Source organism: Bombina bombina, chromosome 10 (genome assembly GCF_027579735.1).
Source record: "Bombina bombina isolate aBomBom1 chromosome 10, aBomBom1.pri, whole genome shotgun sequence".
Lineage (NCBI taxonomy): Eukaryota > Metazoa > Chordata > Amphibia > Anura > Bombinatoridae > Bombina > Bombina bombina.
In genome coordinates this window covers 26,545,233-26,564,485 of record NC_069508.1, presented here as the reverse complement: position 1 = coordinate 26,564,485, position 19,253 = coordinate 26,545,233, and the positions used below count along the sequence as shown (strand labels likewise).

At 37.5% G+C, this 19,253-nt stretch overlaps 1 protein-coding gene across 2 annotated transcripts in view; it reads left to right on the top strand.

The window, feature by feature from the left end:
• Positions 1 to 19,253, top strand: part of COL24A1 (collagen type XXIV alpha 1 chain) — a 416,052-nt gene that overhangs the window by 259,593 nt on the left and 137,206 nt on the right. For both annotated transcript variants that reach the window (XM_053693893.1, XM_053693894.1), the window contains exons 27-28: positions 7,272 to 7,325; positions 9,691 to 9,744. In XM_053693893.1, the coding sequence (XP_053549868.1) occupies positions 7,272 to 7,325; positions 9,691 to 9,744 (108 nt within the window). The remainder of the gene's footprint in view (positions 1 to 7,271; positions 7,326 to 9,690; positions 9,745 to 19,253) is intronic.

Here is a 19,253-nt window from a genome sequence, read left to right as displayed (position 1 = left end):
AGCAGGAATTGTCTATCACTCAATAAGCCTTTGCAGGAAGTGCCTATCAGCCAATAAGCCCTATCAGAAAGTGCCTATTTTGAAAAAGTCAGCCTGTTAAGATTGACTACTGTTATGTGGTTAACACATTTTTCTAGTATTTGTTGTTGTGTTGTACTTATCATTGTCCTGACAGACAAGGTTCACAGCCAGCTGGGATCATGTTGAGTGGACAGCATTGACTGTCCCAAATTTACCATTGCGTGAGAAAATACTAATGCAATGCCAATAGGATCAATCTGGCTCCTAGGACCACTGCTTCTTAACTATAGGCTGCAGGCTCGGTTTTTATTCATTTGCAAAAGGAATTAAGAAATTAGAACAAATTTTGTCTACAATGCAGTAATTCATGTATTTGTTTATTTCCTCTATTTAGTAGATAGGGAAACTTAATGAACTAATTACGGACTTTTGTGCAAAATTTGTTCAAATTCATCCATTCATTTTACAAATGGATTACAAGTGAACAACGAAAATTAACTTTTACACATGTCTAGTTAAAACAAATTTAGAGGATCTAAAGAAAGAGCGTCAGAGATTAGGGGAACTTTGCGTGTTGCGAATAGCAAGTGTTTGAGAGAAGTTGTATGTTATGGGGAGGCAGAGGCCACACTGAGGCCCCCAGACCTTACGTTAGACAAACCTGCTGTATAAACCTCATCTGATTGGTTTTCTATCCCAAACAACAAATTGAAACCGTTCTTTAAAATACAAAAAAGATAATGTGAGCGTTCTGTTTACCTTACAAACATTGGATTAGTCCTCAAGCGTAACATTGTGGTTTTTATACCTTGTTAGTAATTATTACATGGAATACAGTTGCTCATTGCATTGTGGGTAATCCAATTAACAAAGTGGAGACATTTTTATCATTTTACAGACAGCATCAGCCGTGTAGCCACATTTTTTTTTTCTCTCTAGAAACACAAGGCATGTCTTGTGGTTTCATTGGAACTTGGTCAATGTTCTGTTTAGTATATGATATCCATGGTTACTGCTGAGGTCTTTAAATCTTTTCAGAACTAAGCATTTTTTTTCTCAAAGAATTATCCATTAATAGCAAATAAAGATAAGTTGACCACCAAAGTTACATTATAAGACTTGAATTTTCTTGGATATGTTTTTAAGTGTTCCCTTTGGTTGCCCCAGACAATATAGAAATATAGATATTGATTTCTGAAAGTAAGTTGGTCTGATTTAGTACAGTTTTCATACAGCGTCTCCCCATCCCAAAAAATAAATGGTTGTACAAAAAAATTGTATTCTTTAGTGATTTTTGCATTGTTTTAATGCTAATCCAATCTATTTGAATTTAAATTAGCCAGAGTTTAATATAAAAGAAAAAAAAATGCTATCGCCCAGATTGGGTAAATATATTAAAACTATAACACACATAATGTTGCCTAGGCTTTCCTGAGGATATTTCCCAGGGATTTAGACACACCAACATAAAAACAAAATATTCAGCCAGAAAAATGTAAAAGACTAGATATATATTATAGATATTTTTTTTCTTAAATGGAGTCAATATTGGCCATTAACAGAAGTGAATGCTTGTTGGCACAGGAAACAATCAATTAACTAGCATATTGCTGTATCTTATATAACGTAAAACCTTAAAGGGACACTAAGCCCAAATTTCTTCTTTTCATGATTCAGACAGAGCAGCAATTTCAAGCAAGTTTCTAATTTACTCCTATTATCAGTTTTTCTTTGTTCTCTTGCTATCTTTATTTGAAAAAGCAAGAATGTAAGCTTGGGAGCTGGCTCATTTTTGGTTCAGCACCTGGGTTGTGCTTGCAGATTGGTGGCTAAATGTAGCCACCAATCAGCAAGCAATTTCCAGTGTACTGAACCAAAAATGGACAGGTTCATTAGCTTAGATTCCTGCTTCCTAAATCTTTCTCTTCTTTTTTAATATTGTTCATTTGTTGAACTCTTAAGGTCATTTATCGTATTTCTGAATTTTCTGATATATGCAAAAAATATGTAAATTTTTCAGGGGCACGATGTGTACAAATGACTTTATTATAATGTGAAGGCAGCACATATCGTATAAAATCATTTACATTTAAAAAAAGCCGGATAAACAACCAATATATGCTTTTTTTTTAAAAAGCTAAAGTGGAAGTCAACGCTAATAAAACAAGATATACACAAAACTTCTGTGAAAACACACAACAGAAGTCTCTCACCGTTAACTAGGTGAAGTGATGAGAAGAAACTAGAAAACTGTACAATAACTGGGTTTTTCTAATGGTTTTTAGACTGGTTGGAATGGTCTCAAATTTTAAGACCCTACAAAGTCTTGTGTTAGACGATTTACCTCTTGTAATGGTCCTGAATAGAACTCCTAATGGTCTCATAGGTTGTGTCTGTGCTAGATTGTCTAGATTTGATTGTCACACAGACCTAGTACCAAGAACCAAAATGATACACATAAATACATACACACACACACACATACAAAGACACACACTGACAAATACACACATACATACACGAACGTATACACACACATTTACAAAGACACACACAACAAATACTCACATACATACATACACGCACGTATACACACACACATACAAAGACACACACTGACAAATACACACATACATACACGCACGTATACATACACACATACAAAGCAGTGTTAATTTCATCGACTAAAGCTAGACTAAAATGACTATAAAACTAAAGAGATTCTGATGACTAAAATACGACTAAAACTAAAATGACATTTTAGTCAAAAGACTATGACTAAAACTAAATCAAAATTACCTTTTAGTCAAAAGACTATGACTAAAACTAAATCAAAATTTGCTGACAAAAAACATTTATGCAAGGTGTTTTAATCAATCCATATCCAATTACTGCTCTTTTGTAAAATTTACGAAACTTAATTTTATTAAATTTTAAGATAAATAAACACGTTATATACCACAACAGTTAAATCTGTTAAATCTGTATTGCATGTTCAAACCTTAATACCATAAATAAAAACAGGTTAATAAACCTTTACTCCAGGAGTATATAATGAGTTTGGAAGTTCTAGAGCAGTGCTAATATCGTTGCCGAAAATGTTTTGAATCTGTGAACAAACAATTGATTCTTCCTATAGAAATATGCATAACCCACAAGTATGGGTTTAAATTATGCTGTGCCTGTGCTAGCTGTAGAATTGTTTTGTTGTGTTGAGTTACGTGATACTTGTTTTAATTATTAACAGAGAACTGTTAAAGTTTTTATATTGGGTAATATGTTCAATACCGCCAATACAGTTTACAGTTAGTTTTTTTTATATTTTATAGTTGCACTTCTGTTTGTTTATGAAACTTGGTTTTATTTAATTTTAATTTTAATAAAGATGTTACATATCACAACGGCTAAATCTGTGTCTGTATTGCATGTTTAAACCTTAATACCATAAATATTAACAAGTGTTATGTTTACTCCTGGGGGCCCATTTATCAAAGGGCTTGCGGACCTGATCCGACACTGCGGATCAGGTCCGCAAGACCTCGCTAAATGCGGAGAGCAATACGCTCTCCACATTTAACATTGCACCAGCAGCTCACAAGAGCTGCTGGTGCAACGCCGCCCCCTGCTGACTCGCGGCCAATCGGCCGCCAGCAGGGAGCTGTCAATCAACCCGATCGTATTCGATCGGGTTGATTTCCGGCGGTTCCTGTCCGCCTGCTCAGAGCAGGCGGACAGGGTTATGAAGCAGCGGTCTTTAGACCGCTGCTTCATAACTTGTGTTTCTGGCGAGTCTGAAGACTCGCCAGAAACACGGCCCTTCAAGCTCCATACGGAGCTTGATAAATGGGCCTGTTAGAGTATGTAATCAGTTTGCAAATGATAGAGAAATGCTTAAATAATGCATTACACTTTAACTAAACCCCTTAGATTTTAGTCGACTAAAATCTACTGGAGATTTAGTCGACTAAAATCTAGTGGAGATTCAATCGACTAAAACTAGACTAAAACTAAAACAATTCAAATGACTAAAATACGACTAAAACTAAAATGGCATTTTAGTCAAAAGACTAAAACTAAGACTAAATTGAAATTTGCCGTCAAAATTAACACTGATACAAAGACACACACCAACAAATACACACATACATACACGCACATATACACACACACAGCGACAAATACACACATACATACACTTATGTATACACATACACACACCGACAAATACACAAATACATACACGCACGTATACACATACACATACATACACACACCAACAAATACACACATACATACATACACACACGTATACACACACACATACAAAGACACACTGACAAATACACACATACATACACGTACGTATACACACACACATACAAAGACACACACCGACAAATACTCACATACATACACACACGTATACACACACACATACAAAGACACACAAACAAATACACATATACATACATGCACGTATACACATACACAAACATACACACACCGACAAATACACACATACATACACGCACTTATACACACACACATACATATATTCGCACACACACAAACATGCACATACACACGTACACACACACACACACATATATATATATATATATATATATATATATATATATATATATATATATATACTGTATATACACACATAACCACACACACACATGCACACATAATTTGTAATTGTAGCTGCTGCAGTTTATGCTGAGTTGCAGCTTTTAAAACAACAAATGTCTCCAAAGATGATTAATGTAATTTTGTTTTGCATATATGTATATAAATACACCAGTTGTCATTATATCCTACTTCCAAAATACTTTGAAATCCCCAGAAATCAGGTATTACCCTTTATATAAAGTGATGAAATATGTTTTTTTTACATTTGATGTGCTATAAACATTATAAAAAAAGTAAAATGATACATTTCTGCTTCAACCTCATAAGTACATAACATAAATCATCTCCAGCTGTGTGCAGAGCATATGGCAAAACGTATTCACTAGTCTCGTCATATTCTGTCTTGGGACAGCATTAGCAATAATGATTGAGGGTTGATTAATTAACTGAGAGGTCTGTCGTTTTCAGTTACGCTTGTCCTAATGTTTATGTATAGAACTGTGATATTATGTGCTGCTGTCATACTTTATAGCTGCTTGTGCAACGCCGTCCCCAGCTCGCGCATGGCCAATCGCACTTGAGCAGGGGCTGCTAATCACCCTATTGGCTGCAGTCTTGTTCATGCACAGAGTGCAGACTGGCGTAGGGCTGTCATATGTGATTATTACCTGCAGCATTGCTAGTTCTAGAGTCAGCTCTGGGTATTTCTTCTGTACTCCCAGATTGTATCACAGCTGTGTTGCTGTAACTGAGCATTCTAAACATGATCAGAATCACAGTTCATTAGACAGGTAAACATTTAATAACTTTAAAGGGACTGTGTACTCAGGCAATCAGCAGATAAGAATTATTTAAGTTAAAGTCCATGCAGAAACACATTGTGGTCTCTCTCTCCCACCCTCCATAAGGAATTATTCTGATGTGTCTCGTTTACATAGCTTTTCTGTAGCCAGTACATACTTCAGTGTTGACATTTTTAGTATAGGTAAGCTAAATGTTTTTAAAACCTTTATTCTGCATTCAGATATGTTGCGATGCAATGCTTAAAGGACCATTAAACTCGGCATTTCAACAATGCAGAAAATGTTTTAATATTGAAAATGAAACATTATTGCAATCAATATTTTTTTTTGCTTCCTTTTGTTGTAAAATACATTTGAAAATGTTTCTTCTTCCACTTATATACTTATAGCTAATTTATCTCTGAGGTTTTGTTTACCCCCCAATTCCTCACATTCTCTGTACTCATTTGTATTTTTAGGGTGGATTATCAGTTTCTCTTCAACAATTAAGACTGATATAAATATTCTTTGTAATAGATGTGAGCATACAAGGTAGTTTAGGTGTTAGTATATATATATATGCTATTGGATAAAGATTAAAAAGGAGTATATGTCTATTAATTAAAATAAATACTTGTTAAATACATTTTTTTACTAATGAACTAAGCTGAATCAAAGCTTAACCACCTTAAGGGAATAGAAGAGGGCAGGCTACCCAGTCTCTTTCCTCAACTGCACATGTGCAAACAGCCATCATGCTATATCTGCGTATTAGTTTGTGATTGGTTAGTAAGGATTCTTTTGTTCTGGGGACAGGGAAATCAGTGAAAGGAATAAACATAAAACAATATACTCATTTGACAAAATAAAGCTGGATTATTTATTGAAAAATTATTTTCAGATCAGAAGGTACATTATTATGCAGCTTACAATTTGTGTTTAATGTCCCTTTAACTGCTGAATATATATAATATGCTGATATAAAAATGACTAATATCTAAGCATAAACAGCATCCTTTGTACTATGTGTAAAGTGTTAAAAAAATACACCTGTACATCCATATTTAAAGGGACGTTTAAAGCCTCTTTTGCATAAAAATTGTGCTTTGTTCAACGCTCCATAGTTAGAACAAACCAGCGATTTGATGTGAAGGCTCCAGACTTAGCTTTTTGGTCTTTGTAGGAATAGTGAGAAAATCGCAATTCTGCACAAAATCAAGAGATGCTTAACATTGTGCGAGCAGACATGATCCGATATTGCGGATTATGTCCGCTGCACATCGATAAATGCCGACAGAATATGCTGTCGGCATTTATCATTGCACCAGCAGTTCTCCTGAACTGCTGGTGCAATCCCGCCCCCTGCAGATTCGCGGCCAATTGGCCTCCAGCAGGGGGTGTCAATCACCCCGATCGTATTGGATCGGGTTAACTTTCAGAGATGTCTGTCCGCCGCAGACGGACAGGTTATGGAGCAGCGGTCTTTAGACTGCTACTTCATAACTTGTGTTTCTGGCGAGCCAACGGAGCTTAATAAATATGCCCCTTAATGTCACTTTAAATTGGGATCAGAGAAAAAATGGTTCATTGACATAAATTGTGAAATTGTGACACTGTAGTTGGAAAAATCTTACAAAAATTTCTCATCTATGTAAAACACATTTTGTTAATCGTTTCTGTGTAAACAGGGATTTTTAATTCTTGCTGTTTTAAATGATCACATCTGTCTTTGCCAAATAATTACTTTTCAAAACATGTTCCCAATTTCTGTTAATTGTGTGAGATCTAAATTATAAAATTTCTCTGTTTAATTCATAACTTTATTTCCAGGGCTACCCAGGACCTCCAGGCGAGCCTGGACCTCTGGGTCCGTCAGGATTACCCGTGAGTAACAAACAATACGTCATATACTGTATGCTAAATACTGTTGCAATATTGGATTTTTTTTAGTTATTTTAAGTTGACATCATTTTGAAGGGAAGAATATATATAAGTTAAAAAAGACATGGACAGATAGCTCAGCATCCGGACAGAGAGCTCAGCATCCAGACAGATAGCTCAGCATCCGGACAGATAGCTCAGCATCCGGACAGATAGCTCAGCATCCGGACAGAGAGCTCAGCATCCAGACAGATAGCTCAACATCCGGACAGATAGCTCAGCATCCGGACAGATAGCTCAGCATCCGGACAGATAGCTCAACATCCGGACAGATAGCTCAGCATCCGGACAGAGAGCTCAGCATCCGGACAGAGAGCTCAGCATCCAGACAGATAGCTCAGCATCCGGACAGATAGCTCAGCATCCGGACAGAGAGCTCAGCATCCAGACAGATAGCTCAGCATCCGGACAGATAGCTCAGCATCCGGACAGATAGCTCAGCATCCGGACAGAGAGCTCAGCATCCGGACAGAGAGCTCAGCATCCAGACAGAAAGCTTAGCATCCGGACAGATAGCTCAACATCCAGACAGATAGCTCAGCATCCGGACAGATAGCTCAGCATCCGGACAGATAGCTCAGCATCCGGACAGAGAGCTCAGCATCCAGACAGATAGCTCAGCATCCGGACAGATAGCTCAGCATCCGGACAGATAGCTCAGCATCCGGACAGAGAGTTCAGCATCCGGACAGAGAGCTCAGCATCCAGACAGAAAGCTTAGCATCCGGACAGATAGCTCAACATCCAGACAGATAGCTCAGCATCCGGACAGATAGCTCAGCATCCGGACAGATAGCTCAGCATCCGGACAGATAGCTCAGCATCCGGACAGAGAGCTCAGCATCCGGACAGAGAGCTCAGCATCCAGACAGAAAGCTTAGCATCCGGACAGATAGCTCAACATCCAGACAGATAGCTCAGCATCCGGACAGATAGCTCAGCATCCGGACAGATAGCTCAACATCCGGACAGAGAGCTCAGCATCCGGACAGAGAGCTCAGCATCCGGACAGAGAGCTCAGCATCCAGACAGATAGCTCAACATCCGGACAGATAGCTCAACATCCGGACAGAGAGCTGAGCATCCGGACAGATAGCTCAGCATCCGGACAGAGAGCTCAGCATCCGGACAGATAGCTCAGCATCCGGACAGAGAGCTCAGCATCCGGACAGAGAGCTCAGCATCTGGACAGAGAGCTCAGCATCCGGACAGATAGCTCGGCATCCAGACAGAGAGCTCAGCATCCAGACAGAGAGCTCAGCATCCGGACAGAGAGCTCAGCATCCGGACAGATAGCCCGGCATCCGGACAGATAGCTCAGCATCCGGACAGAGAGCTCAGCATCTGGACAGAGAGCTCAGCATCTGGACAGAGAGCTCAGCATCCGGACAGATAGCTCGGCATCCGGACAGATAGCTCAGCATCCGGACAGAGAGCTCAGCATCCGGACAGAGAGCTCAGCATCCAGACAGAGAGCTCAGCATCCGGACAGAGAGCTCAGCATCCGGACAGATAGCTCGGCATCCGGACAGATAGCTCAGCATCCAGACAGATAGCTCAGCATCTGGACAGAGAGCTCAGCATCCCGACAGATAGCTCAGCATCTGGACAGAGAGCTCAGCATCCCGACAAAGAGCTCAGCATCCTGACAGATAGTTCAGAATGCTAATGCACTGTGGCCGAGCTCTCTAGCAACCCAAGGGAAAATTGTATAAAATTGTATTCTCTATCTGAAATATAATTTTTTTTAGACTTGAGAACTAAGTAAATTTGATAAGAGAAGTGTCACAAAACAAATAAAAAATGCAATGTAAAAGTGCAGGTACACTCATAAAAACACCGTCTAATAAAAAAAATAACATTAAATTGCAATCAAATAAGGGCTCAAAGATATGAGGTCTCAGGTCAAATGCGATTTTAAGTTCACAACTTCTTAAAGTCTATTTGTTACCAGGACTTTGCCAATGCAAGAGCACAAACTTTTTACTTTCAACTCATAATACGAGCGCAAATCAACGAGCAAATAAAATAATTCTAGTGGTTTTAATACTTGAACGCGAGCATAAACTACCGCTCCACTTGTAATCTAGCCATAGGCTGTTATAGTGACATTCTTAGAGGGAGAGGGATCTCTTATAACACAAAAAGTCAATAAGCCCCAGATCAGGGATATATAGTGAATTGGGTGTGAGCCCCAGTACAAATATATATGCTCACACTGACGCACACAGAAAGCTCCAATTGTATTCATGTAATTTTATCACAAATATCCATATTTAATATCAACCTACTGAATTTAATGTTACAGGGTCCTGCTGGACCAAGAGGACCTCCAGGTGTACAGGGTGTGAAAGGTCAAAGGGTAAGTACATTTCTCCTTCTAAAATATACCACTTACCGTGCACAGAAACTGTATAGTTTAATATCTGTTGCTATAAAAGGAGCTAAGTCTTCTGTATAGTTTAATATCTGTTGTTATTATAGGGAGCTAAGTCTCCTGTATAGTTTAATATCTGTTGTTATTATAGGGAGCTAAGTCTTCTGTATAGTTTAATATCTGTTGTTATTATAGGGAGCTAAGTCTCCTGTATAGTTTAATATCTGTTGTTATTATAGGGAGCTAAGTCTTCTGTATAGTTTAATATCTGTTGTTATTATAGGAGTAAAGTCTTCTGTATAGTTTAATATCTGTTGTTATTATAGGGAGCTAAGCATTATGTATAGTTTAATATCTGTTGTTATTATAGGAGCTAAGTCTTCTGTATAGTTTAATATCTGTTGTTATTATAGGGAGCTAATTCTTCTGTATAGTTTAATATCTGTTGTTATTATAGGCGCTAAGTCTTCTGTATAGTTTAATATCAGTTGTTATTATAGGGAGCTAAGTCTTCTGTATAGTTTCATATCTGTTGTTATTATAGGAGCTAAGTCTTCTGTATAGTTTAATATCTGTTGTTATTATAGGAGCTATGTCTTCTGTATAGTTTCATATCTGTTGTTATTATAGGGAGCTAAGTCTTCTGTATAGTTTAATATCTGTTGTTATTATAGGGAGCTAAGTCTTCTGTATAGTTTAATATCTGTTGTTATTATAGGAGCTAATTCTTCTGTATAGTTTAATATATGTTGTTATTATAGGGAGCTAAGTCTTCTGTATAGTTTAATATCTGTTGTTATTATAGGAGCTAATTCTTCTGTATAGTTTAATATATGTTGTTATTATAGGGAGCTAAGTCTTCTGTATAGTTTAATATCTGTTGTTATTATAGGGGCTAAGTCTTCTGTATAGTTTAATATCTGTTGTTATTATAGGAGCTAAGTCTTCTGTATGGTTTAATATCAGTTGTTATTATAGGAGCTAATTCTTCTGTATAGTTTAATATATGTTGTTATTATAGGGAGCTAAGTCTTCTGTATAGTTTAATATCTGTTGTTATTATAGGGGCTAAGTCTTCTGTATAGTTTAATATCTGTTGTTATTATAGGGTGCTAAGTCTTCTGTATAGTTTAATATCTGTTGTTATTATAGGGGCTAAGTCTTCTGTATAGTTTAATATCTGTTGTTATTATAGGAGCTATGTCTTCTGTATAGTTTAATATCTGTTGTTATTATAGGGTGCTAAGTCTTCTATATAGTTTAATATCTGTTGTTATTATAGGAGCTAAGTCTTCTGTATAGTTTAATATCTGTTGTTATTATAGGAGCTACGTCTTCTGTATAGTTTAATATCTGTTACTAATATAGGAGCTAAGTCTTCTGTATAGTTTAATATATGTTACTAATATAGGAGCTAAGTCTTCTGTATAGTTTAATATCTGTTGCTATTATAGGAGCTAAGTCTTCTGTATAGTTTAATATCTGTTGTTATTATAGGAGCTAAGTCTTCTGTATAGTTTAATGTCTGTTGTTATTATAGGAGCTAAGTCTTCTGTATAGTTTAATATCTGTTGTTATTATATGAGCTAAGTCTTTTGTATAGTTTAATATCTGTTGTTATTATAGGCGCTAAGTCTTCTGTATAGTTTAATATCTGTTGTTATTATAGGAGCTAATTCTTCTGTATAGTTTAATATCTGTTGTTATTATAGGGAGCTAAGTCTTCTATATAGTTTAATATCTGTTGTTATTATAGGGAGCTAAGTCTTCTATATAGTTTAATATCTAGTGTTATTATAGGAGCTAAGTCTTCTGTATAGTTAAATATCTGTTGTTATTATATGAGCTAAGTCTTCTGTATAGTTTAATATATGTTATTATATGAGCTAATCTTCTGTATAGTTTAATATCTGTTGTTATTATATGAGCTAAGTCTTCTGTATAATTTAATATATGTTATTATATGAGCTAAGTCTTCTGTATAGTTTAATATCTGTTGTTATTATAGGAGCTATGTCTTCTGTATAGTTTAATATATGTTATTATATGAGCTAAGTCTTCTGTATAGTTTAATAGAGCTGCGCATCTTCACCTGTCTCACGATTCGATTCGATTACGATTATCATCGTAACGATTCGATACGATTCGATTCTACGATGCATCGCGATGCATCACGATTACTGCACTATTTCTGCCCAATTTTTAAATTTTTCAGAAAAAAAAATTCAAGAAGTCAAAGTATTGAAATAAACTCTTTTTTTATTTTATTAGCTCAAAAAAGGACACTCTTCCTGTGGCAAAGTCTGAACACAGCAGACAACAACAGTTTATAGAACAGTAAATACTAAATGGCAATTGTTGTATTGGTTTGGAAACAATATTATGGCATCAAACTGTAGTTACAGAGTACGTAGTGTAAAAAGTGCAGTGCTCACAGTGTACTTCTTCAGTAAAAGAAAATATTTAAATGTATATATTATATATAGTAAGTAGTACACTATACACTTGTAAACAAACATGAACAACAAATAAATGTCTAACCTATCTATGTTGGTTTTAATTTAATTTCTTTACTTACTTAGTAATAATAATATAATAATAGACATTAAATTAAAACCAAAATAGATAGGTTAAGCTTAAGTTACCACCATAATACCTTATTTGTGTGAAAATTGTCCTCAGAAAACAAAACATAAATCCCTTATAGGTACAAAATTACAGGTGCAGTCCACTGTGCCTTCATGACTGTCAATTTGTGGCAAACAAACATCACGTGAAAAATCTGGAACACAACACACAGCACAGAGTGTGCACACAACACACATGTGATTGTGACATATACAATTAGTTTACACAGTTACAGACTTACAATAGTACTAGAGAGAGAGACATTTAAAACAAGTAGCATTCAACTGAACTACTATAACTACAGTTTCTTCTTGATGATTATATTATCTTTATGGGATCACAAATATAATTAGTTAGTTATTAGTTACTGTTAAAGCAGTACTACACACAACTGAACACAGTGACTGAGTCTGTCACTGAACAGTACACAGCAGTCACACACAAACAAACAATACATAAAAAAGGACACAGACATCAAGGAGTAAATCATGGTGAAGAAAGGGTGGCACGCCACTCACCTGAGGTGTGTGTGTGTGCTTTATTTTTGTATTGTGCTGTTGTGTGTGGCACTGGCACTGTGTGCTGTGTGTGCTGTACTGTCTGTAGTGTACAGTATATTTGTGATCCAATAAAGATTTACTCAAGGTTTACTCAAGGCTTTTCCTTCCCCTATAGTGGTTTGGCTTCAGTCTCACTCTCTGCATAGTGCACTCATAGACAGTTAGACAGTCACACTCACTAGACACTCAGACACTAGAGACACAGTGGGACACACACACAAACAAAAACATTCAAAGGCACCACAGCCAGTCAGCCACAGTCACACTCACACTCATAGACACTTAGACACTGGGACAGACACACAATCACATACAAACAAAAACATTCAAAGGCAGTTAATACACTCATCTCACACACACTCATAGAGAATGAGATACATACAAACTTTTCAAACTGGCACTCACTCACTCACAGACACACTCACACACTCATAAAGAGACAGTTAGACACTGCAGTACACACATTGATATTGTTAACTGGTTGGTTATATTCGGTTAACCCCTACAGATCTGCCTGGGAGTGGGTGGGATGGCATTTGGGATTGGGATCATAAACAAAAACATATGATATCTTTCTTAAAGGGTCTATTTAAAATAGACAATTTTTAGTGTGAATGAATAATATTAATAATCCCTTATGCAGTGTGCACTATGCACTCACTGCATTGCAAACAATACAGGGGTGTGCTGTAAACAATAGCACAACATCTACAAAACAGAGCACTTCCTGATTGGCAAACATCACAGTAACACTAGAAGTAGTAATAGACATTATACAACAAGTAGCATTGAACTACTAGATTTACTAACTTTGATTATCTTTATGGGATCACAAATATATTGTTACACAACACACACACAGTCACAGTCACACACAGTCAAACAATACCAAAAAAACCACACATCATAAAAAGAGTGAATCATGGTGAAGGGTGACACTGACTGACACGCACACATGAGGTGTGTGCAGTTGTGTGTTGTTTCTTTTGTATTGTGTGTGTGTGTGTGTGACTGTGACAGAGTGACGTGGTCGGTCGTGTCGTGTAGTGTACTAGTATATTTTGTGATCCAACAAAGATTTACTCAAGGTTTTAAGCTTCATTTTTCAAAAAGCTATAAGCTATATAACAGTAACAAATATAAAATAACTTAACAGTAGTCTGCACTGGGCAGTGGGGCACACAGCACTTTCTTCTGGATGTGCCAAAAAACATTAAATATTAATATAAACCTGAAGAATTATGGAATATGTAGGTTTTTCTGTAAGAACACTAGTTGATCCACATGCTCTGGTTTGAGGGTGCTTCTTTTTGCCGTTACCACATCTCCTGCAGTGGAGAAAACCCGCTCTGCAGACACGCTTGTACCTGGGATACACAAGTATCGCTTTGACAAATGAGAGAGGAGGGGAAATATGACCTCATTTACATGCCACCATTTCAAAGGGTCTTCAGTGAGAGGCAGAGATGGGGCTTTACAATATTTCTCTATTTCCTCTTCAGCCTTGGCATAGGGGGTCTTGGGTTCTATTGTACCTTCAGTGTCAGTGAAAGACTGTCCCAGCAAAGTCATGAGAAGCGATGTGGACTTTCTTTTGGGAGGAGAAGGGTTATCCTCCTCGATGGGTGATTCTTCTTCCAGAGTTTCTTTTCCCTCAGGCAGTGGCACTTCATCCACGTTTGTCCTCCTAGATGTAACTGTACTAGTACACTCAATCTGTGTTTGAACAAAAGAATAGAAAAAATAGCATTCATTATTACCTCGAGCAGCCAGCCAGCTAATGCTATGTGTGTGCTCAGAGAGACAGTAATGCATAAATAAATGCATGCAACAGCTCACATCTATTAGGAAGGACTCGGGAGTGGACGGAGGAGGAGGAAAGTTGACTGACTGTGGCGTTTTCAAACTGACTTATATAATAAACCTTGTACTCATTAAACTAGCTACTAATCAAGATACTGCAGTGATAGCTAAGCCTATTTTGTTATGGATGGTATGTTTTATGTTTGTTTTCAATTTATACATTTTTCAAGAAACATGATGCAATTAAAATTACCTCCAAGGATGCAGCCTCCTCAGTCACTCCTCTGTATATCTCCAATCTCTCCTCCTCTGTGAGAATAAAAGGCAGTCCCTTAAAACGAGGATCCAGGGCAGAGGCTGTATAAAGTATCTTCTTCTCTGCCTCACTGCTGTACCTCTTCAGGAGATCTGTTTTGATGGCATTCTTGATCTCATGGATCATGGGTGTGTCTCCCATGGTGTCTGTCATGTTCTGGAGCAGTTGTGCATTTAGAGGGGCAATGAGAGAAACAGTTGGATTGCGCTCTTCTGACATCAGTGTGGTTGCATCTTTCATTGGCTTTAATGCACTCACAGCATCCTCTGCATTTGACACATCTGTTTCGTTGAGAGTGCAGAGATCTGACTCACTTTTTCTGACTTCTGGAGACAACAATGTGGCACAGATTGCAGGTTGCTGTTCTAGGAACCTCTCGACCATGTCATATGAGCTGTTCCACCTTGTTGTCACATCAGTTATCAGCTTATGATTCTTCAGGCCAAGACATTTCTGTTTTTCTTTCAGACAGTGGTTTGCTGTAGTGCTGCGGTGAAAAAATGTTGATATTCGTCGCACTCTGCCTAAAAGCCTGGAGAGCGTGGCCACTTTCAGCGCCCGCTGGGATGCGAGATTCAGTGTATGGGCGAAGCATTTTACATGAGGGAATTTTCCAACTTGAGCAGCAACAATCATGTTCGAAGCATTGTCGGTCACAAGCACTACAGATTTATCGGACAGCTGCCATTCTTCCACGACACGAGACAGTAGCTCCGCCAGATGAGAACCCGTGTGAGACTCATAAACTGCTCTCGTTTGCAGCACATGCGACAAGATCTTCCAGTCCTTGCTAATGTAATGTGCAGTTACTGTTACATAAGACTCCGTCGTGACTGAAGTCCATGAATCACACGTTAGTGCGACTCGACTGGCTTGGCTCATTGATGCAATTACCTGAGCTTTTGTTTCTTGGTAGAGTGCAGGTATAACGTTTTCTGTTAAGTGATTGCGTGACGGGATCTTATAACGTGGCTCTAGTGTCTTCAACAGGTTGCGAAACCCAAGGTTTTCCACAACAGAGTAAGGCCGTAGGTCCTTCGCTATGAAAGTTGCCACAGCTTTGGTTATTCTCTTCCCTTTTTCAGAGTTGGGTGGCAAAGTTGACAGCATTGCATCAATTCTTGGCTGATGAGCTTCAGCTAGTCTTGTTATTTCCTTGGCAGTGGCACTGGCGGCAGCGGCAGGTGTTAGCATCTCAGAGTGAAAACGTCTAACGTGATTTCTCAAGTTAGTAGTATTCCCTAGGTATTTAATTTTTGTGTGACAGGCTTTACAAACCGCGTGTGTCTTGTCCAATTCGTGCTTTCCAGTATGTTCATAAAATCCAAAATGTGCCCAGATGCTTGCTTTTAAAATGCTAGGTGCATTTTTTATCTCTCTATCTTTTTTGTCTCCCTCTGTCATTTTAGCATGACATGTACATATGTGACGGATGATGTTGTTGTCAACGTCAAACTCTGTCAGTGTTAAAAAAAAAGAAAAAACACTAAGTTCCAGTTGTCAAAATGTCAAGCCGCAAATGTAAAATCAACAAGTACTAGTATTAACTTCAACTACTTTGCCAATGCCATACATTTTGCGAACATAAATTTTAAAACAAATTGCATTGTGATCATTGCAGGGGACATCACTCACTCACTGACACTGTAAGTTACTGTAATATATTACACACTTAAAGGTGCAATGAAACCCAAACATTTACTTTCATGATTCAGATAGAGAATACAATTTTAAATAAACATCATAACTAACTTCTATTATTTAATTTGCTTCATACTTCTCAGATATCGTTTGTTGATGACATATTAGCAATGCATTGCACAGCACACACATTACTTACTAAGTATATAATACTTTGTGCACAAGGAGGAGGCTATGCATTTCAACAAAGGATAAGCAAATTATATAATAGGGAAAGTTGTTTAAAATTGCATGCACTTTCTTGAATTAATATATTATTAAAATATTAGAACTTCAGACCAGGCCATCCATCCATGTGAAAAACATGTAGATATAGATACAGATTAGACTAATAGAGACATTAGACAATAATAGTATACTATATTTATTTATAATACATTTTTTTATATATGCAATATTATTCAATAATGCAGCAATTAATTATGCAGCAGCCTGAGCCTCAGTCAGCTCAGCAGTATTAGTAGTACATACTACGTTAAGTAAATAAGGCAAGTATTTAATTGTACCCCTTATTGTGTAATAAATGTGATTGTGTACCCCTTATTGATTTGCTCTTTAAGTAAGTTAATAATTAGTTTACCTATGGCAAGTAGTAGGCAGTTGAGGCAATAGGCAGGCATGGCAATGGCAATTATGGCATGGCATTGGCAAAATGTACAACGTTTTGGTAACTAAACAGTTAGTTAGTCTAATTCTCACCATAGGTCTCCTCCTCTGTCTCCCACAAAATAAAAATGAGCCCGCCGTGTAGCTGTATACCGCCGTGTATACTCGGAGTCGGAATCGTCATCACATTCACCATCATCAATCTCAGGCAACACACTCCTGCTTTGCTCCTACTGCGTAACTTCGGCACTTCCAGAGACCGCCCATGGAGCGCCCATGTTGCTTTATTGGGTGACGTGACGTCAGTGACGTCAAAACGATGTACCGCGCACTTTCGCGCACTTTCTGTTACTTGTCCTGGAGGCTGGTCACGTGGGTAACGTTAATCGATTATCGCATCTCAGCGCATCGATGCAGAATCGTTTCATGCCGCATCGCGATGCATCGTCAAAACGATTATTTTTGACAGGCCTATAGTTTAATATATGTTATTATATGAGCTAAGTCTTCTGTATAGTTTAATATATGTTATTATATGAGCTAAGTCTTCTGTATAGTTTAATATCTGTTCTTATTATAGGAGCTAAGTCTTCTGTATAGTTTAATATCTGTTGTTATAGGAGCTAAGTCTCCTGTATAGTTTAATATCTGTTGTTATTATAGGAGCTAAGTCTTCTGTATGGTTTAATATCAGTTGTTATTATAGGAGCTAAGTCTTCTGTAAAGTTTAATATCTGTTGTTATTATAGGAGCTAAGTCTTCTGTAAAGTTTAATATCTGTTGTTATTATAGGAGCTAAGTCTTCTGTATAGTTTAATATATGTTATTATATGAGCTAAGTCTTCTGTATAGTTTAATATCTGTTGTTATTATAGGAGCTAAGTCTTCTGTATAGTTTAATATATGTTATTATATGAGCTAAGTCTTCTGTATAGTTTAATATCTGTTGTTATTATAGGAGCTAAGTCTTCTGTATAGTTTAATATATGTTATTATATGAGCTAAGTCTTCTGTAAAGTTTAATATCTGTTGTTATTATAGGAGCTAAGTCTTCTGTATAGTTTAATATATGTTATTATATGAGCTAAGTCTTCTGTATAGTTTAATATCTGTTGTTATTATAGGAGTTAAGGCCTAGATTTGGAGTTTGGCTTTAGCCGTGAAAACCAGCGTTAGAGGCTCCTAACGCTGGTTTTAGGCTACCGCCGGTATTTGGAGTCATTCAAAAAAGGGTCTAACGCTCACTTTTCAGCCGCGACTTTTCCATACCGCAGATCCCCTTATGTCAATTGCGTATCCTATCTTTTCAATGGGATCTTTCTAACTCCGGTATTTAGAGTCGTGGCTGAAGTGAGCATTAGAAATCTAACGACAAAACTCCAGCCGCAGAAAAAAGTCAGTAGTTAAAAGCTTTCTGGGCTAACGCCGGTTTATAAAGCTCTTAAATACTGTGCTCTAAAGTACACTAACACCCATAAACTACCTATGTACCCCTAAACCGAGGCCCCCCCACATCGCCGACACTCGATCAAATTTTTTTAACCCCTAATCTGCCGACCGCCACCTAAGTTATACTTATGTACCCCTAATCTGCTGCCCCTAACACCGTGACCCCTATATTATATTTATTAACCCCTAACCTGCCCCCTACAACGTCGCAGCCAGCTACCTACAATAATTAACCCCTAATCTGCCGACCGCAAAGAGCCGCCACCTACATTATAGCTATGTACCCCTAATCTGCTGCCCCTAACACCGCCGACCCCTATATTATATTTATTAACCCCTAATCTGCCCCCCTCAACGTCGCCTCCACCTGCCTACACTTATTAACCCCTAATCTGCCGAGCGGACCGCACCGCTACTATAATAAAGTTATT